This window comes from Thamnophis sirtalis, unplaced genomic scaffold (assembly GCF_051295495.1).
Source record: "Thamnophis sirtalis isolate CommonGarterSnake01/CBP01778 unplaced genomic scaffold, rThaSir2_p1.2 scaffold_4, whole genome shotgun sequence".
NCBI lineage: Eukaryota > Metazoa > Chordata > Lepidosauria > Squamata > Natricidae > Thamnophis > Thamnophis sirtalis.
The window spans coordinates 80,908,909-80,930,548 of NW_028261384.1; the positions used below are offsets into that span (position 1 = coordinate 80,908,909).

At 43.2% G+C, this 21,640-nt stretch overlaps 1 protein-coding gene across 8 annotated transcripts in view; it reads right to left on the minus strand.

Moving 5' to 3' along the window:
• GRB10 (growth factor receptor bound protein 10) overlaps nt 1-21,640 on the minus strand; it is a 148,945-nt gene that overhangs the window by 40,913 nt on the left and 86,392 nt on the right. For all 8 annotated transcript variants that reach the window (XM_087713172.1, XM_087713171.1, XM_087713175.1 and 5 more), the window contains 2 exons: nt 19,138-19,294; nt 5,086-5,201 (listed from right to left, as the gene is read on the minus strand). In XM_087713172.1, the coding sequence (XP_087569298.1) occupies nt 5,086-5,201; nt 19,138-19,294 (273 nt within the window). The remainder of the gene's footprint in view (nt 1-5,085; nt 5,202-19,137; nt 19,295-21,640) is intronic.

Below are 21,640 nucleotides of genomic sequence, written 5' to 3' on the forward strand. Positions count from 1 at the left end.
TCCTCAAACAGCTCTGGATCCAGTTGCCATTCTGTCTGGTCCACCATGGCCCTGCTGAGCCAGTCCGCCTGGTGATTTGCTTCTCTGGAGATGTGTTCCGCCCTGATGGAGAACAGATGCCTCTCCGCCCAACAGCCCAGCCTGAGACTCCTCCCAGAGGGCCTTGGAATGCGTCCCTCCATGTCTGTTCACATGTGCCTTTGCGACCATGTTGTCTGTCAGCAGCAGGACGTGACTGTGTGCTACAAGAGCCTGAAAGTGGTGAAGGGCCAGATAAGCTGCCCGCAATTCCAGCCAGTTAATATTATGTGTAAGATCAGAAGGAGACCAACGGCCATGGGCCAGCTGGTTCCCCAGCCAAGTCCCCCAGCCATAAAGATTCACATCAGTAGTCAGCGTGAGCATCTGCAGTTCCTTGAACATGCACCCATTAGACAAGGCTGGGGAGGAGGTCCACCATTTCAGGGAGAGCCGCACTTGAGAAGAAACCCTAACAGGGAAAGGAGAGGCACTACGTTTGCTCCTCTGGTACCAGAGCAGGAACCATTAAAGGGTCCTAACATAAAGCATTGCCCAGGGAAAAAGATCTATACATGAGATCATCTTGCCTAACAACTGAGATAAGGTGACAATGGGCACACGCTTCTGCACCTCGCAAACCAGTTTCACCAGGCTAGCCTTGCAATCCTGGGACAAGAAAGCCATTCTTGTGGACTGCCCCCAGATGTAGCCACCTGGTCGTGGGACTCAGGTGACTTTTTTGAAAATTAATAGAGAATCCATACCTCTGTATGGTCTCCAAAGTCCGGCCAAGGTCCTGAAGAGAATCCAGTGACTCTGCCCAGAGGAGAATGTCATCCAGGTAGCATTGTAATTTGATTGGGATGGACCTGAGGTGAGCCGCTACAGCCACCAGCACCTTTGTAAAAGTTCTGGGGGCCAACACTAGTCCAAAGGGCAGAGCCCTGTACTGGTAGTGAATACCAGCACAGGAAAACCTAAGGAACTTCCTATGTTGGTGAAATATCAGAATGTAAATAGGCTTTCATTAAATCAATGGAAGCCAAGAAATCGCCATCCCTAAGGCCTTCCAGGATAGAGTGAAGGAAAACCATCTTGAACCTTTTATATATCAGATAATAATTCAATCTTTTTAGGTCCAGAATCGCTCTCCACACCACCCCGAAGACTTTGGAACGATAAAGAGGTTGGAGTAGAACCCCCCTGTCCCTTTCCTCCTGTGGAACCAACTCAATAGCTTGAATCTCCACCAGGTGTGTAATCGCCTGACACATAGGTTCCCTCTTCCTTTCACACTTGGAAGATGTGAAAGTTCAGAAGAAATTCGGGGGTGTGGAAAGGAATTCCAACCACAGGCCAAATCTAATGGTATTCAGGACCCAGAGATCAGAAATAATACCCTCCCACCAGTCGGCAAAAAATGCCAACTGGTCACCTATGGGAGCCGCCGGTGCCAATTTATTTGTTTCTGCGGAAAGGGCATCCACTCGCCCCCCTGAAAGGGGCGCTTAGTCTCAGGCTGAAATCAGGACCTGTCCCTGTAGGAAGATCTATCCTGCCCCCTGTCCTGGCGCAGCTGAAAACCCCTGGGCTGGTACTGATAATCATTATCTGAACCCCTATAGTTAGGCCTATGGGTATAAGCTGTAAAACGGTGCTCCTGTTTCTTAGCCGTGGCAGGCAAAACCTTAAGTTTGTTCTTATCCTCAATAAGAATCAGGTCCATGACCTCGCCCAAAAGGTTCTTCCCCATGTACGGGGCTGCCGCCAACTGCCACTTCGCCTTAGCATCCACCTGGCAATTTCAGTCACATCATCCTCCTTGCTGAAACAGAGGAAGAAAGAGTCCTGGAGGCAAACTTAGCAGCATTCAAGGTGGCGTCTGATGAAAATTGGGTCACAGCCATGATTTTGCTGATGTCTTGCAACAACCTCACATTGTGCGATGGCATGCACTCCTGCATCTGTTCAGCCACATCAACATTGCATGGTTAAAGAAAGATGCCGAGGAGGCAGCCTAAATCGCCCATGGGGCAGCTAGAAAGGTGTTGCGTAAAGCCAGTTTAGTCCTTTTATCCTCTGCCTTCAAGTTGTCAGCACACCATTTGCGACTAGGGAAGCCGGAGAGGCCAAGGCCACTACAGGAGCATCCACTGCCAGGATCTGCAGAGCTTGAGAGAAATCAGGCTCCATATTAAAGAAATGCCAATTGTTCCCACCTGTTGTGGGGAAAGTAACTGGTTTGGCCCACTGTTTTTGGACTACATCCAGGAACAATTTGGGCGAAGGAATCTCCTCCTTTTTGGCAGATTCTGCGAAGGAATCTCCTCCTTTTTGGCAGATTCTGCGAAGAATCTCCATTTGCGTAGGACCTTCATGGAAGTCGAGGCCACGACCGACGGCTCCTTCTCCTTCTGCCTCTCAGCCTCCATTTCAACCACCGCTGTGATCCTGGCCTTGAACAGCAAGGAACGAAACAAATCCGGGGGAAACAGGCCCACAAACACAGGAATATAAAGTTCCAAACCCTCATCAACAGAGAGCTCCATCTCCTTTTGTTCTTCCTCCTCCTGGATAGACATCCCATTCCTCAGTGAGGGGGACACAGCCCTCTGTGCCCTGACAGAGGGAGCGGCCTGCTGCTGGGCTGTCTTATGCTAGGCCATCATCAGTTCCACATCAGTCAGGTCAGGAGACTGTCCCTGAAGAGCTATGCCATGGGCAATGGCCCAATGAATAAGAGATTGGATGTTATCAGGCAAATCATCAAATTCACTTGCAAAATGGCTGGGACCAGGTCTAGGAGCCGGTCTTTGCTTTTCTGCAAACCTTGCATCATGTTCCAAGCATGCAAAAGGATGTTCAGCTCCCTCCTCCCCTTCCACCTCCGAAAGAGGAGGGGAAATAGAACTAGCCCTCGGAGAATCAGAGAGCCTGGGGGCAGGGGGAGGGGGACAGTTGTGCCGCCCTCAAGAGCGGTGGGGACCTTGGGAGGGACAAGGGAACATCACCACCAAGCTGGGTTTCTCAGTCCCCCCCCCAATCGGGTCACTCTTTCACCTTAGGTTTGGAGGTACCTTGGTTTGAAATGGATGGAGGGTCAGCCGAGGAAGCTTTGCTCTTCTTTGAACTCCTGTTGGAAGAGGAGAACGAGGCAGCCTTGGAGGTCCCTTCACCAGGGGAATCAGCCATCCTGCTACACCCACCACAGGCACATCCACACTAGGTCACAGAAATGGTCCCAATTGGGAAGAAACATGGCCCAGCTGCTGCTCACACCGAATGCAACTGCACGGCCAGAACCCAGCAGCTGCAATGAGCCTCCTGCCAGCAACAAGGGCAAACAAAATGGCCACCCCCCATGTGACTCACCAAACAGGGGAAACCAAAATGGCCACCACCTCGTGGCACTAAACAAAATGGCTGCCACCACAAGGACCTTCTCAAAATGGCAGCCACCTAGGGGACCTCACCAAAATGGCCGCAGCCTCAGGGAACTCACCAAAATGGCCACCCTCTGGTGGATCTCACCAAAATGGCCACCCACAATACTCACGGAAAGCAGCCAGCCACCTGCTGATCAGTAGGACAGTCAGAGAGCCCTGAGACCACTCAGAAAGGTTGAACATCACTGCCTGCCCCGCACTGATCATTGTTGTTGCCACATGGAAGTACCAACACTCTTCAACTGCAACACCGCCGACAGCCTGCCCCTGCCCGAGCACCAGCGGCAACATTAGGCATCATCAGCTCATCCCCAGATGAGAGTCCAGCAATAAAGCAGCCCAGCAACAGTTAGCCAGCCACAAAAGAGCCCCGATAGCCGGCACTGCCAACGGTGCTCCCCCCATGCCAAAGGGAGCCATGCAAAAACCCCAAAGAGCAAGACAAAAAAACCAACACCAAAAATAAATAAAAGGAAAAAAAACAAGTAAAAAGATAACCTAAACAAACAATCCAACTCATGAGCTAGTTAAAATTACATCTCTATTCAGGCAAGACTAAGTCGGAATGGAGCCAAGCAGGAAGGAGCTAGAGGCTTCAACTATGACTCAGTCTCTTGGGCAAATAAGGATTGAACAAACCAGTTCTGGAACGTCCTGCGCCATCAGCTGGAGAATACTGAGTGTTTTCTAAAGATGAGGTTCTATTTCTTTTCATTTTATTCAGGGGAATTTTACTGCACCTTTTAACACACATCAATCACTGTGAATAACGACATACTTAAAAAAAAAACATCTGTACTGTCCATTCTTAGATATCTGGTGCAAATATCTAAGTTTCTTGCATAGCTGTCTTATGGTGTATGTTCTAATTGCTAAGGTTATTTACTGTATGCTTTGGAGTATGCACCTTTTTCCCTCAGAAAAGAGGCTGAAAATCTGGATGCATCTGAATACAGCATTTTTTTGCCTCCCGAAACCCCGCCCCTTCATCAAAATGGTCGTGCGTAGCCTTTAGGAGGCTTTCAGAAGTGCTCCTGGGTGCTGGGGAGGGGAGAAATGAGTGAAAAAATGGGCTTGTTTTGCCCACCCCTCCCCGCAGGAGCACTCTACAAGCCTCCTAAAGGCTATTCATGCCATTTGGGGGGGGGGTCATTTTGCAAAAAATGGGCCATTTTGGGGAGATCTGCAGGTTGCAAAAAACTTTTTTTTTAATTTGCCTCTTACATCTTACACTCTGGTGTGTCTTATACTCTGAAAAATATGGTTAAGTGTTTCTAAATTAAACTCAAGATGTACAATCTAGGAGTATACAGCTCCACAAAATAGTAATGATCTCTTCTCCAAATGGATACTTGTTGGCAAGACTGGCTTATAAATAAGTATCAGCTGCAGGCAAAAGATTTCTGCAAAAAATAGAAAGTAATTATCTTTTCATAAAGTAAAAAAGAATTGTTATATTGTTTTCTACTGAGAATTGTTCCAATCATATATAGTAAAATTATTTCATACTAGTGCCACAATATTTATAAGAATCGATACTGCATCATTTACAAAAGGAAAGGAAATCTTTTCAGGTCAACAATTATGATTACATAAAGGATAATTATAGAATGCTTACCACAGGATTCTTAAAGAATTCATATTTTGCATAGTTCTTCCTGAATAAAAATTTACTTCCATTTCCCATGGTAGACTCAACTTGAGCAAGCAGTTCATGATCTTCCAGGCATCTCTCTGTAGACAGAAGATAAAACAGATATTTTTCATTATCTCTTGCAGCAGTGGTTCTCAACCTTCCCAATGCCGCGACCTTTTAATACAGTTCCTCATATTGTAGTGACCCCCAAACATAAAATTCTTTTCATTGCTATTTCATAACTGTAATTTTGCAATTTTCCAATGGTCTTAGGCGACCTCTGTAAAAGGGTCATTTGATCCCCAAAGGGGTCACGACCCACAGGTTGAGAACCGCTGTCCTACAAAATCCTTTCCATATATAATGTATATTCCATATATAAATACATTGAATATAGGATAATAGGATTGGAAAGAACCTTGGAGATCTTCTGATCTAACTCCCTATTCAGGCAGAGACTCTTTCCTATTCTGGATAAATGGCTGTCCAATCTCTTCTTAAAAACCTCCAGCGATGAAGCACACATAACTTCTGGAAGTAAATCATTCCACTGATTAATTGTTCTTGTTGTTAAGAAATTTCTCCTTAGTTCTAGGTTGGATCACTTGTTAATGATTTTCCAGCTGTTACTTCTTATCCTTATCCTTGGAGAATAGATTGACCCTTTTCTCTTTGACAGATTCTCAAATATTAGAACACTATCAAGTCACCTGTCCTTTTCTTCATTAGACGTGACATATCTCCTTCCCAGTTTATCCTCTAGACTCTTTGTTGCTGTTCTCTGTACTCTTTCTAGAGTTTCAGCAACTTTTTTCTATCATGGTGCCAGAACTGGATACAGTATTCCAAGTGTGATCTCATCAGTACAGTATTAAGTGGTACTAATACTTCACATGATCTTAACACTATCCCTCTGCTGAAGATAGATAGGACCGACTACCTACCTACCTACCTACCTACCTACTTACCTACCTACCTACCTTCCTAGGTATCTAAGGTTAGCAATTCCCCCAGCTTAGTGTTGCCAGGAAATCTGATCTGTTTTCCTTCCATCCCCATCATTTATGAAGATGTCTCATTTCTATGAAGAGTCCTGGCCCTAAGACAGAGGCTGGAGGTACTGCATTGCATGCTTCCCTTCATTTACATGTATTTCTTTTTTTATCTGTCAACAAGTTCAAGGAAACATGCATGAAAATACATGGAAAAATGCACAATAAAGGGATATAAATTTGCAAAACATAGCCATAAACACATAAAAAGAGTACATATAAATGGGACAGGAGGACAGGGACGGTTGGCATGCTAGTGCGCTTACGCACACCCCCTTAGGGACCTTTTAAGAAATGTGTATGGTCCATGGTAGACTAAGTAAAAGGTATGGGGGTTAGAGGAACTAACAACAGAATAAGGTAGTTCCATTGAGGATTACATCTTGAGTCAGCAAGTTGTGAAACCATCTGGTGGTACTGCTATCTACCCCACATTACTCTATCTTACCAAGAAGTAGGCTGTGGTCTCCTTATTAAATACCTTAAAGATAAAGGTAAAGATTCCCTACGTACATATGTGCCAGACGTTCCTGACTCTAGGGGGCAGTGCTCATCTCCATTTCAAAGCCAAAGAGCCAGCACTGTCTGAAGATGTCTCCCTGGTCATTTGGCCAGCATGACTAAACAGTGAAGATACACGGAACGGTGTTACCTTCCCACCAAAGGTGGTCCCTATATTTCTATTTGCATTTTTTACGTGCTTTCAAACTGCTACTGTAGGTTGGCAAAAGCTGGGACAAGTAACGGGAACTTATTTTGTTATGCAGCGCTAGGGATTTGAATTGTCAATCTGCCGACCTTTCTGATCCACAAGCTCAATGTCTTAGCCATTGAGCCACCGCCGCATCCCTACTTTTAAACACCTTACTAAAATCTAAATTATGCCTACAGCATTTCTCTGATTCACTGCTTTAAACACTTTGTCAAAGAAGACAATAAAGTTTGTTTGGGGTGATCTGTTTTTAACCAATCCATTTTGGCTTCAAGTAATTGATTTGTTCATTTCTAGGTGCAAATCTGCTGCTTGATTATCTTTTCCAGGATTTTCCAGATATTGTCAGACTGATTGGTCTGTATTTACCTGGATCTATCAAAATAGTAAGTTATCAATTGCTTTGAGCAGTTGCAAAGCCATTTCTTGTTCTTAGCAGTATTTCTAATTCTAATTTAGTGGCCTTTATGTCCCTTATTTCTTTTAAAAATTTTAAAAGATTTAGACAATGTTTAAGAAGAAATCAAAGAAAAAAAGTCTGACAGCCCATAGTTATAGTAAAAGGATATATACAAATAGTAAGTTCTCAACTGTTTTGAGCAGTTCAAAAGCAGAATCTTGTTTTTAGTAGTATTTCTAATATTGTCTAATTTAGTATAATTTAGTGCTCTTTGGATGCCTTCTTTTTTAAAGTTTTTTAAAATATGAAAGATTTCAATTATTTTTAAAAAATAAAAATTTAAATATTTTTAAAAATGGTTTATGAAGGATTTTGTTTTAAGACATTTTAAGACAATACATTGGTCAATCTGATTTTTAGTCTTTGGAGTCTTTTCTTTTAAAGATTTTAATGATTCTAAAAATTAAAGTACTTAATTTTTTAAAATTTATTTATTTATTTATTTATAAAATTGGGTTTATGCAGGATTTTATTTTTTAACAATATTTTACTTCCTTCCATCTTTTGGAAATTGATCTTTTGCTCCCTCTTGAGACCAATGATGAAATAATACTTTAAAAAATAATCTTCTGCTCCCTCTTGTGGCTAGTTTTGAAATAAAAAAATCTGTAAACCACAGATGAAAAAAATAAAAAAATAGATTGCATTTAATGTAACATTGTAAAAAAAAATATGTCCTTCTATTCTCCTTCCTGCATTGCCAACCTCCTTCTCCCTTTCTTCTCTCAATTGTTCCACTGATTTATTTTAACGTTTGCATTGTGGGCTTATATTGTGCTGCTTTCTATTGCACTGATGCAGTTTCTGTCATTCTCAGCCATAGTGCTGCATATCTCACTGCCATACTGATGGCATTCCTTCTTTTTCCTCTGCTTGTTAAACTTTTTAAATTCTACTTTTCCTCTTCTTTCTTCTCTACTCTAAGGGCTTTGTTGTATCCACCGCCACTGCTGCTACCAGTCAGCTGCTACCGCTGCTGGCTGTTGCTGCCATCACTACTGCTGACTGAGCATGCTGTACCCATTGGTGTGTCCAGCACCGATGCTATTGATTGCACTTAGTGCCATCTTTGCACCCATCTTCCTTTTCCTTCTCCTGTCCTCCTCCTTTTTCTTCTCTTTCCTTTACTTTTTTAAATTTTATTTAAGATTTCTTCTATTTATTCTCCTTCCCCTCTTCTGAAGAACTGTACTATGCAGCTGTTTTCTTCCTCTGTGCAACATTTCTCCAGCCCCACTTCTTTCCCCTTCTCCTTCATTTACTTCTTTAATTTCACTTAACTTTGTTTGAACTTTAACTCTATACCTTCTCCACCTCTTTGTCCCATGGTGGGTTGCTGTTTTTATCTGCTGTGATGGAGTGCTGCTGCCATCGCCACCATCTTCACTCACATGCTAGAACATTCATAGAACATATTCCAAATTTGTGTGTGTGTTTCATTCATGTCCTGATTACTGCCTAGACTAGTCCCTGCAGTTTTCTTATCAAGATTTCAAAAATGGCTTGCCATTGCCTCCTTCATAGGGCTCAGAAAACATGACTGGCCCAAGGTCACCTAATTGGCTTCATGCCTAAATTGGAAAAAGAATTCATAGTCTCCTAGTTTCCAGCCTGGTGTCTTAATATTGCACCAAACTGGCTTTATATTCCAAAACTTACAAGTCTATAATAAAACTAATTATTTTGGTACTTATCAAAAACCCTCATTAAATGATCTTTACACTTCAAAGGAAAAGGATATATGCAGCTCAGGATTGAATTGTAGAGACCTTAGAGCTTTCTAAGCTTGGTTGTTTGCTTGCTAATGTTTTGTCATCTGACTAGGTAACATTGCCAGCACTAGAAGACAGTGAGGATTGCTCTTTGTTTATACAGGTAGTCCTCGACTTACAACCATTCATTTAGTGACCATTCAAAGTTAATGGTCCCAGAAAGTGACTTATGATCATTTTTCACACTTATGACCAGCAGCAACCCATGGTCACATGATCAAAATTCAAATGCCTGATAACTGCCTCATATTTACGATGGTTGCATGATCACCTTTTGCGACCTTCTGATAAGCAAAGTCAATGGGGAAGCCAGATTCACTTAACAACCATGTAATTAACTTAACAACAGCCACAAGAAATGGGATAAAACTCACTTAAAAATGACTCATTTAGCAAAATGAGAAAATATGAACTCAATTGTGGTCATAAGTTGAAGATTACTATATACATTAGTTTGCCCTATCAGTGTGGCTGGGCATGGATAATTTACAGGTAATCCCCGAATTGCAACAGTTCACTTAGCGACCATTCAGAGTTGTGGCATAACCCTTCCCCAAGTACTTACAAAACAGTTCCAAGATTACAAATGTTGCAGCACCACGACAGTTATTCATCTTACAAATGACTGCAACATTTGCCCTGCCTATTCCCTTCCCCTGCCTGTGGAGACTCACTTACCTTTCGAATATCTAGCAAACTGTCTCCTCTCCAGCCTCAGTGCCAATGGTAAGAGCAGAGCGAGAGTGTGCTCTGTTCTGCTTCCTTGACTCCCTGAGGTTGCCTGTCACTTCTAGAGCGGCAGGCAATAGTCTCGGTGAGTCTCCTCCAAAGGCCTCCAATCTTGGCACGGAAAAGCATTTCCATACTGTTGGGAGACTTTGGGCAGGGAAATCGTGTAGCTTCAAGCCTCTCATTGGCATGCAAACAACTTTCTTATGCAGACTGGAAACTTCTGAGTGCCCCGATCTTGCGGTACTTCAGGCACCCATTCTCTGCAGAAGTGGAAAGAGGCTGGAGAGGAGACAGCTCACTAGATCTTAGAAAGATGTGTCTTCACAGGCTTGCCTATGGACACCCAGTCTGGCAGGATTGGTGGGGAAAGCAATTGTGGGAACAAGAGGTATGTATCTCAGTGGGTCCGGGGAGGCCTTGGGTCAGCTTAAGCAGATGGTCTGTCCCATCACCAGGCCCACCCCCATGGCCTTCCTCACTTTCAGATACCTTAACGATCTGCACATTCGATAGCAAATGTGTGGGCAACACGAGGGAGTAATCATGGTCAAGTTACGCAATTCACTCCTATGAATTCTCTCTCTCTCTCTCTCCCCCTCCCTCTCTCTCTCTCTCTCTCTCTCTCTCTCTCTCACACACACACACACACACACACACACACACACACACACACACACACACAGGTCTTGTTGTATTTGGATCTTTTCCCATGTAAGATTGAGATTGTCTTGGCATCACTTCGGCGAAGTCTCACTCGCCATCTTCAGGCTGATGTTTTCGGCTTAAAGGGTGGTCGAAACGTTGCCAAGACAATCTCAATCTTACCCGGAAAAAGACCCGAATACAACAAGACCAGCATAGCTACACCCGTGAAAATCTACCAATATATAAATAAAATAATCAGCAGCATATAATTATTATGCAATATTGAGATGTCTGAGGAATAGTCATAAATAAAAAGCTGAGGTTTAATTAACCCTATTTAACCTTTCTTCATTTATTCAAACTAATATTATGCCTTACCAGATATCTAGGCAATTTATAGAAGAACAAACTAAATGCATATAGTTTAAGAAATAGTCATGTCAAAAAGTTTACATTAAACACATACCATACTTGTACAAATGGCTGCCACTGGCAGAAATCACCATGTCCTCTGAACCTGGATAGATAGAGTATTTTTTCCATTATACCAAAATTGGTATAATGTTGCTTGCTAATAATTCCTTTTTATTTCAGGTCCTTTCCCACAATCAATTCCCAGTAAGAAAAAAAAGAAGAGTGGAAGCATAGTTAGATGTATCTTACTGGGAGACAAGGAAACAATTCTTCACTATGCATGGGGGTTGGAAATGTGAGAGTAGACACTAGATGGCAAACCTTTTTTGGCTGCCATGCCAAAAGCGGGGGGAGCACAGAGGGGGGTCATGCGCTGGCATGAACATGACGCACGCATGCGACCAGTGACCCTGTCTGCTTTTGCTGTATTTTTTTCACCCTCCTCAGGCTCCAAAAGCTTTCTAGGAGCCTGGGGAGGGCAAAAACTGCCCCCCCGGATGCCCACCGGAGGCCTCTGGAGCTTCCCTGAAGGCACCAGAGGGCAAAAAACAGACCTAGGGAAACTTGGAAGTTCGGGAATAGTGACTTCTAGTTTGCTCGTAGGACCAGTTTTTGCCCTCCGAAGCCTTCAGGGAAGCTCTAGAGTCCTCCGGAGGGCAAAAACCGGCCCTACGAGCAAACCGGAAGTGCACCAGCTATGTATGTTCCAAGCAGTCAACCAATGGAATATCTTGCCTTCAGAAGTTGTGGATGCTCCATCAATGGAGGCTTTCAGAAAGAGATGGACCATTGGCTTACCTGAAGGGTCATTTTCTGTGCACTGCGAGGAGTCTCCAAGCATGGGTTAAACTCAGCCAATCTGCCCAGGACTGAATTGAAATGTTAGCCATGTCTCTAGTGTTGCCTTGACTGCCAGTTGTTTCAATGAAGGCATGGAACCATTGCGCATTGAAATGTAGACCAACCAAGTCTATAAAAACAAAAAGGTGCCAAACAACATGATCTGTAAGTAATAGTGGAGAAAGACCCCAGGGTGGAGTTGGACTCTCCTCGCAGTTCACAGAAAACTACCCTTCAGGTAAGCCAATGGTCATTTTCCTGTGCGCTGCTTGTAGAGTCCAACCATAGGACATACCCAAGCTAAATTTCACTAGGGTGGGGAAATGATGAGTCCAGGATCTCTCCACTGGTATGAATGCCCTGAAAACTCGCCTCCCCAAAACCCCGTCTGCAGAAGCAAATTTATCCAATTTATAATTCTGAACAAACGGAGACAAGGAAGTTCAAGTAGCCACCCTGCAGATCTCCTCTATTCGTGCCTGGGTTGCCCAGGCTATGGTGGTAGCGGCGCTTCTTGTAGAATATGCAGTGATATGGCATGGCACCGGTTTGGATTGCAGGACACGAGCAAAGGCAATGCATGTGCATAGCCAATGCCTGATAGTAGATAAAGAAACCTTGCAGCCTTGGGATGCTGGTTGAAAAGACATAAAGAGCAACTCAGAACATCTGAACACTTCCATGCATTTGATGTATTTGCGTAAAGTTCTCCGAACATCGAGCCATCTTTTTTCCTTTGGATGTTTGGGATGCGGGCAAAAGTTTGGTAGGATGACCTCCTGGGCCCGGTGAAACCAAGAATTGATCTTGGGAATGAATACCAGGTCCAACCGAAGGACAACACTGTCAGAATAAACTAGGCACAAGTCCTTCCTTACCGACAAGGCTGCCAGCTCTGAGATTTGCTGTGCAGAAGTGATGGCAATTAAGAAGGTGGTCTTGGATGTCAGATGTTTCAGACTGGCGCACCATAGTGGTTCAAATGGTGGACCCACCAGGGCCCATAATACAACCTCGAGCTCCCAAGAAGGGTATCTATGCATGACCGGGGGCCTCAGGTTGGTGGCACCCCGGAGAAAACTGTGAATGATGGGATGGAGACCAAGAGATGAGTGTTCTGCAGATGCCAGGATCGTGGACAAGGCAGCTACCTTGCACTTGAGGATATCAGATGCCAGTTCCTGGTCGAGTCCATCTTGTAAATAGTCCAGTACCTGCGGGATGGTAGTGGCAGCTGCACACACTCCATTTGTTGTGCACCACTTGTCGAAGACCCTCCAGGTTGCATCATATATCCTGGTCGTTGATGGATGCCTGAATGGTCCGGATGACCTTGGTGGAAAGGCTGCCCCCGGTCATGAGGTCCTTCTCAAGTGCCAGATGGCCAGTTGTAGCCACTGGGGCTCCGGATGTTGTAGAGCCCCCTGAGAGACACCTCGTGCTGGGGAATCTACCATGGTGGAGCCATGAGCAGGACCTCCGCTTCTTCCGTCAGGATCTTCCGAATCACACAGAAGAGGTAATGGTGGAAACGCAAATAGCAGACCTGGTGGCCAGGGGCAGTGAAGAGTGTTGATCCCTTCTGCTTGCGGGGAATAGAATCTGGTGAAGAACCTGGGAAGGTACGTGTTGTCTGGGGTGGTGAACAGGTCGATTAGCGGTCGGCTGAACCTCAGTGACAGTTAGTGGAATAGGTCCAGATGCAGATGCCACTCTTGAGTGATCGACAGTGGCCCTGCTTAGCCAATCCACCTGGATGTTATTCACCCCAGAGATGTGCTCCACCTGAATCGAGCACAGGTGCCTTTCTGCCCACCTTCCCAGGGAGTTGGCCTCTGCCATCAGGGACCTGGAGCGAGTGCCCCCCTGGCAATTTATGTGCTCTTTGGTAGCCACATTGTCCGTGAGTAATGTCACGTGATGCCCCTGTATGCTGCTGTGGAAGTGGAGTAGAGCAAGTCTCGCCACCCTCAATTCCAGCCAAGTGATGCTGTGTGCTGCCTTGGCTGCCAACCACCAGCCCTGAGCTATTTGGTTGTGGAAATGAGCCCCCCCCCCCCCAGCCAAAGAGGCTGGCGTCCATTGTGATGGTCAGACAGTCCGGCTCCTTGAAAAGGGTGGCCTTTGCCAGGGCGGGGGACAGCCACCATTGGAGGGAGCGACACACTCGAGGGAGGACCGGAATGAGCGCTGGAGAGTTGCTGTTGTTGGCACGTTGGTGCAGTAATAGATGCCACTGGAACTGTCAAGAATGAAGACTTGCCCAAGGTATGATGGATAGGCAGTGTATTATTTTGTCTAAGAGCTGGGACAACTGCACTATCAAAGCCTGATGTGATTGTTGTACTTGTTGCTCAAGAGTCCTGATGCTCGCCATCCACTCCAGAGAGAGAGAGACCTGACAGGTCACAGTGTCTACGATGGCACCGAGGTGCTGCAACCTGGTGGTCGGCTCGAGATGGCTTTTCTCCAGGTTGACAGAGAACCCGTGGTTTCAGAGGATTCTCATTGTGTAGTGCAGGTCTTGTGTCGCTTGTTGGCGGGATGATGACTGGATGAGAATGTGGTCCAGGTAGGCTTGGAACCATACTGGACAGGATCTGAGGAACACTGCTACTGCTGCGAGGATCTATGTGAACGTTCTGGGGGCCGATGGCAGGCCGAACGGCAGAGCCCTGTACTGGCCTGCGTAAAAGAACCTCAAAAACCTGTGGTGAGCCCTGCCAATTGGGACTTGGAGGTATGCGTCCTAGAGATATATTGATGTTAGTAGATCTCCTGGTCTGATGCAGCCTAGAATTGACTGGAGGGACTGCATCTTGAACCTTTTGTATGCTAGATGGTAATTTAGCTTTTTTAGGTCCAGTATTCCCCTCCACCCACCCACCCCCTGAGTTCTTTGGGACAAGGAATAGAATGGAATAAAACCCTGTCCCCTCTTGACTGGGCAGAACCAGGTGCTATGGCCCTGATTTCCCTGAGATGAATGATCTCCTTTTCCATGAGAGCCTTCTTGACTGGGCAGGTAGGGGTTGGGCATCAGATGAAATGACGAGCTGGAGGTGAAATGAATTCTAGTGTCAGACCTATGCGAACAATTTGTAGAACCCACTGGTCTGATTTGATTCGCTCCCATTGGGCATGGAACAGTTGAAGACACCCTCCGATGGGAGCTGTCCATTGGTGGTCACTTATAATGCCGGAAGGGTCTGGACCCAGACCCCCGTGAAAGGGGTGCTTGGAAAAATTCTGTTGATGGCCTTTGTCCCGAAAGGACTGACGGTCCTGGGGCCCGTCAGCACCCTGGGAATAGGGGTGCTGGAAGGAGCCTAATGTAGAGGGTTGCTCTGAGGAGCGAAAGACTGCTTCCTATAAAAGTGGGAACCCTTATGCTCTGACTTTTTAATGACTGAAGGCATGACCTTCTTCTTGTCCTTGTTTTCTATAAGAACAGGGTCCAAGGCTTCCCCAAAGAGTTTGTCCCCTTTAAAGGGAGAGGAAGCAATCTTCCAGTTGGACCTCATGTCCACATTCCAGTGTCTGAGCCAAAAAAGGCGATGGGTGGTGACGTTGAAGGCTAAGGCCCTGGACCCAAACTTGGCAGCTTTCAACGTGGCATCCATCATGTATTCTGTCACCGCAATGATCTTGTTGACATCCTGCCTAAGCCTGTTGTCCCCAGCCGGAACTGTCTCAGCCAGAGAAGAGAGACTCTGGAGAGAAAAGACGCAGAAGTGGACTGAGCCGCCTGATGCATTTTGCGGCAGGCCTTCTCTGCTCTCTTGCCCTCCACCCTGAGCCCCTCAAGGAGATCAGGAGGAAGGACAGAAGAGGAAGTGAGCATGGCCACTGGCGCATCCACAGGAGGCAACCTTAATAGATCCCCCAAACTAGCATCTACAGTGTACAGCTTCCTGTCACTACCATTGGGGGTGGCAAGGGTGCCCGGTTGTGCCCACTGCTTCTGCACTACATTGAGGAACAATTTGGGAACAGGCACTATTTCCTGCGGTTGAACCGGTTCCTTAAAAAGGCCCTCACTGAGATCTGGGGGATCCGGAGCTGCCTGATCAGGGGTGGAAGAACCCAAGCATGTCAAGGCTTTAGCCTTACTTAAGATAGTCTTGAAGTTGGCATGTTTAAACAAACCAGCAAACACAGGTTTTTATCAGGGACAAGTCCCCTTATCCCCCGAAAATTCAGGTTCCGGGCCCGGGAGGACGTCCTCCTCCCAATCCGACTTCCCACTGTCCATCAAGGAGTGCGGAGATACTGGTATCTGATCCTGGTCTGCCCTCTGCAGGTCCGAGGGGCCAGGGGTAGACCTAGGCCTCTGTGCACGCGTGGCCTTGCGCTGCATGCCAGCCTCAATTCCCTGAGAAATGGCCCCGGTAATGACCTCCTGCATCTCTATGGAGAGCTCGGGGCCCCAATCCTCTGCAGGGTGGGCCCTTTTCGGTGGTGGGGGTAAGGCCTGTTGAGGGGCTAAGAGACCTGTTGGTGCTACCTCCTCCTCCACCCCTGATGGCAATCAAAAAGGTCTGCATGCTCAGTCACCGAGGGCCTGGGGGAACCTGCTGTGACCAAGGAAGCCCCAGGGGAAAATTCCTGTTCCCCATCCTCACTGTCAGAGATAGGTGGAGAGGGTCTAGTTTGAGCCACTAGAGAGGCCTCTCTGTCAGACTCCTGAGAAGGGGTTGCAGCCTGACACTGGGCCTTAGAAAACTGCTTCTCCAGCACCCTCTGGCAATGGATGGCATCCTTATCCTGACTCTGGGCTTGCTTTCTGCCCTGTCTGGAAGAGGTCAAGTTTGCCTTAAGGTGAAACAGCTGCCCTGCCAGCTTGCCTGGTAGATGGGCCCGGCTGCTCTAACCCCTGAGGATCTTGCTCTGTCGTCTTACTCTGGTGGAGCCCTTGCAAGTCAGTTGTAGACCAGGGACTGAATCCCTCACCACCTGCTACCACTGCAAATAGCTGGCTGGGAAATTCTGGGAGTTGAAGTCCAGACATCTTCAAGTTGCCAAGGTTGAGAAACACTGTTCTAGAACATATGCAAGCGTTCCAGATGTATTATGAAAAATATGTGAGGTTAGTACTCAAAAGAGCGCAATAATTTCTGTATCTTTGGCGTTGGAAACTACTTTTTAAACCCATTCCTTCCCAGAGGCTGAATAAAACTAGTGTGAGATGAAGTGGAAGACAACTTAGGTTGGTAAAGTGGCATCTAAAAACAAAATAAACTAATTGTGGTGGAAGGCAAAAGAAAGCGAATTAATATGTCTTCCCTTAGGGAAGGAAATGAATCCCACAGCCAAATTAATTCAAGTTTTCCAGAATTCACAGCAATATCTATGCTGCCTGCAGATTTCTGGAATTTGAACTATTGGATTCTTATGCCAGAATAAGGACAATTTGAATTTCATTCTTTTACAACTGGGACACAAATTATATATCTTTTTAAAATGTATGACAGTAATGCAGAATAGCAATTAAGGAAATCCTCAGTTCAAAACTTGACTCTAGTGGATTCATTAAATGGACACAAGCAAGTCATTGTATTTTAGCCCTAAATTTCCCGTCTGTAACAGAAACCTAGTAATGTTCAGTTATATTTTAGGTATAGGATTTCCCCAGATAAATGTTTTATGTTCGTTGAACATGTTAAATTATTAGATGTATGCAAATCTTATCAAAATGATCTTAGGGCAACAGAAAACAAACGGCTTGGATGTTAACATATACAGTACTAAATTGGTGTTTGTCATTACAACCAAACATGTTGTCAAATTGACTTTTTACTTTCTTATAGGGAGACCAGAAGCTTTCACAAACATTGTTTAGCTAACCCTAACTGCAAATTAGTAAGTAGCATGCACAAATTTTGAAAAACCGAGAGTGAGTTTAAGTATGGTTTATTAAAGCATCCAACTTCAAACCATAGATTATTATGCCTGACTCAATAATTCACAATAACTCAAACTATGATTAAATGGAAAATGGAAGTTGAATTTGTACAGCTTTGCTATGATCAGAGACTTTAAAAAAAATTGAGGATGCAGTTGACAGTGACTAAAATACCAATCATTGCTAAATACAATTGTTGAATGAACAAAAGCTTTTGATTTCCTAATCAACTATTTCTAGGATTAATTCAAAATATCACACTATAGAATCTGATACTATTAATCACCATGGAAACAACTGTGATGTCACAGAAATTGAATTAGTGCATCACTGGATGAATCTGGAAAAAAATATTGAATACAAAGGATCAAAACTTCAGTTTCAACACTGTCTTGGTAATTTTGAATGGGAAAAACTTGTAAAAGAAAATTTGAATTTTAAGACCAATTTTAATTTGAGAGAGAATGAGAGAGAAAAATACTAAGTGCAACAATTATCCTCATATTCATTTTATGAGGATCTGGTGCAGGGTACATCCAGTTTATAGGATCTTTCTAAAAGTCCTACTATGCATTTTTATCAAATAGAATTTGAGAAGCTGGTTGAATAATATGTCATCACCGCTGTATTTGAAAGAATGGAAAAAAGAAAGAAAGAAAGAAAGAAAGAAAGAAAGAAAGAAAGAAAGAAAGAAAGAAAGAAAGAAAGAAATCACAATCTAAGGTATTTTTCAACTATTAGGGGATTAAAAATATTCTTAATTCTTGATTTCTTCTTGTAACCATGGTACCTTAATTTCACTACACGCAGGCACAGCTGCTTAAAAGCAGATTCCAAATCTATGCATAATCCCCATATAACGCAACATGAAATCTACCACCATTTCCACTTCCATAAAATTAATTTTAAGGAAGCACAATCCTAGCTAGTGTCGGACTAGTCTTAAGTGGATGTTAAATATGTGGTATGCTGAAACAGGCAAATTATTTCCACTAGTTATTGGTTTACATGGAAATCTGACTCTAAATAGAAACACGTACACTGCTGCAAAATCCACCCCTCCCCCAATAAATCATCAAGATCATATATATTACAATATATGATCAAATTTCCATTAATGTCATGGAAGAAGTCAGATATATAGTGCTTATAAAAGATTGGCAGCATACAAATCAAATATTTAACTGCATATACACATGTTGATAAAATGTGCACGTTAGAACTGTCATGCATGTATCAATATGATTATATTGTAGCAGTCTTGTTATTTATGAAACACACATCTCCTAAGTAACTTAAATGCCTGTTAAATGTTTATATTTTTATTTTACTGGTAGGAATTCTTTTCATATAATCATATGTAAGTATATATAAATGTGTTTAATTATATTATATAATGATGATAATTCATATAATAAGCAGATTGCCCCAATAAAGCTAATCTTTCATTATTATTGAAATTCAGGTTTTTAATATAATTTCCTTTCTGTATTCCTTCATACCTAATCCTATGAGAGGGTGATGCTCCACTAAGGCCCAGCTGTTGTCATCCACACAATGACTTTTGTAAACGAGCAACTGGCAGAGGTCCCGGGCTGTTGTATCTGCTAAGATCTCAACTACCTTGCAAGTCCCATCTTCACTAAAAACTTTTATATCCTGCAATACAAAAAAATGATACACTTTATTGATAGCAGCACTATATTCCAAAAAACATTAAAAGAAAAAAACACCAAATAATATAAATAATTGATATTTGGCACATTGTGGCATATGATAATGAACCTATATATACCCTAATGCAATAAAATGCTGCCTCCTAGGCACTGTTCAGATTAAGTCTATTTGAATAATTTATCTAATTTTGGGGCCATAGAAAGGAAAGCTATAAACAACACACATTACATACAATGTATCTTTGCATCTTTTCTAGAAAACCAACAAGCTAGGATTCTCAGAAAAATCTTACAACTATGTTAATATGAATATTAAATGTTAATATAAATATTAAATCCCTAATACAAGGGGTCTAAACAATTGGCAGAGGTAAAGAGACAGCAATATTAATCACATATTCTCCACTTCAGGATTTTTTTTTTGCTCTGGAGTGTTTTAACACTCAAAAACATGAAATAAAAAAGCAATATTTTTTACAACTCTCTTGATTAGTATTAAGTTTGTCTAATTTAGAACTGAATTTAAAACAGTTGCAAGCACTAGTTACACTTCTTCCATGCTTGTATCATAAAATCTCATCCTTTCTTGTCACAAAATATACTAATAATTGACAAGAATAAAAATAGAATAAACAAATTATTATCTTTAATCATTAATTAAGATGAGACTGTAGTCTCCTGGCAACCTGTGAATATTAAAAAATATTCCCATTACCAATTACTATTGTCTTAATCAGTAATAATAAATAGTATTAATCCTGCAAAAAGTATCCCATTCACAAGTTTAACCTTAGAATAAGATTTAATACAGAGTTAAGCCTATGTTAACTTTATATTCTGATTTGGGGAAGGAGAGAGAAAAAGAAAGCATTTTACCTCACCAGTGTGCACAAAGCAGCAATCAGGAGAATAAGAAGGCATTTTAAAATATAGATTTCTTGTTCAGAAAGATTGTTCTCTGCCCCTTCCAGCCCTTTGAAATTCCAAGCTCAAGCAACTCAGGTTATTTCAATGGTTATTTCAGTGTCAGCAAGTCCTGGTGGTGTGTGCACCATTTTCTGGAGGAAGCAGAACTTCCCTCAAAGGGTTACACACAATCTTTTAGGTAGTGAATCAAACCACACTGTACAGACCAATCCTAGCCCTTTTTGTGACTGATGTAATCATTTCCACAGAACTCGCAGACATCCAAATTATGACCCCAGGAAGAATTTTCTTCCTTTATGACCCCCCGCATGCATTTTAAAAGAGAATAGCACACAGCCCAGAAATCATTCACCAGGATCACCAAAGTTTAAAAGAGCCAAACTCTGCAGCCCAAATCCGACTGGCTCCTTGAACTGTTGGTCTGTTTGCCAAATCCGTTTCCTTTCCCCACCTTGTGGAAGCAGCTGATGTCATTTGTTTGCAAGTTAAACCCTTGAACTTCTCCAAAGCTTTTAATGCTACTACTTCTCTCCCCCTCCACACACACACACACACACCAGCAAGGATCGTTCCCTCCCTCTCTGCTTCTCCGAAGCTTAATAAAGGCTTTCAAAGAGAGCTGAGGAATTATCATAAATTCAAAAGCTTCATCTGTCCATTCTTGTATTATGCTGTATATTTAAGAAAGGGACTCCACAGTGTCATATTAGTGTAATACCAATTCTCCGCTCACTTTTGAATCAGCAGCACAGAATAGCATGGAAAGGCATGATTAGGGAGGAGTTAAAATTTAAATATGAAGGAAAAAAACACATCTCAAAGCTGGTGCATTCAGGAAAACAGCATCTTTTGACAAGCAGAATGAGCTAGCTCTTTCAGAAGAAGGGGGAAGGGGAGTCCTTATTAAAGAAACTCTAAAAAGTGATCTAGTTTCATAAAATTCCTACATATCCTGACACCACCCCCCCCAAAAAATCCTAGCTTACAAATAAAAGTGGATCTCAAAGTTTTGTGTATATTATTTTCCAAAGTCTAATGGTAGAATATTTCATATTCAACTGGTTACAACCCAACTAAGACAGGTTCAACTACTTCAATTGTCATTGCTGTGGGCAGCTAAAGAACAATTGTGTTTCCTAAAAAATCTATTCATTAGCAGCAGTAGCAAACATCAGTAGCCTCCTTTTTAGTCCCCTTCTTTCCCTTATGTGAATTCATTTCAGAAGAGTGACCAAATAAACTTAATGCAGGAAAAAACTCCAATGTTTTACAGAACTTTCAAGTAACCAACAGATTATGCCATGCATCTAGATATAACCTAATAAAATCAATTGCTTCTCAAATTTTCCATCATAAATTACATATGAATAAAGGTTTCTACCACAGGAAGCCCGAGAGATGA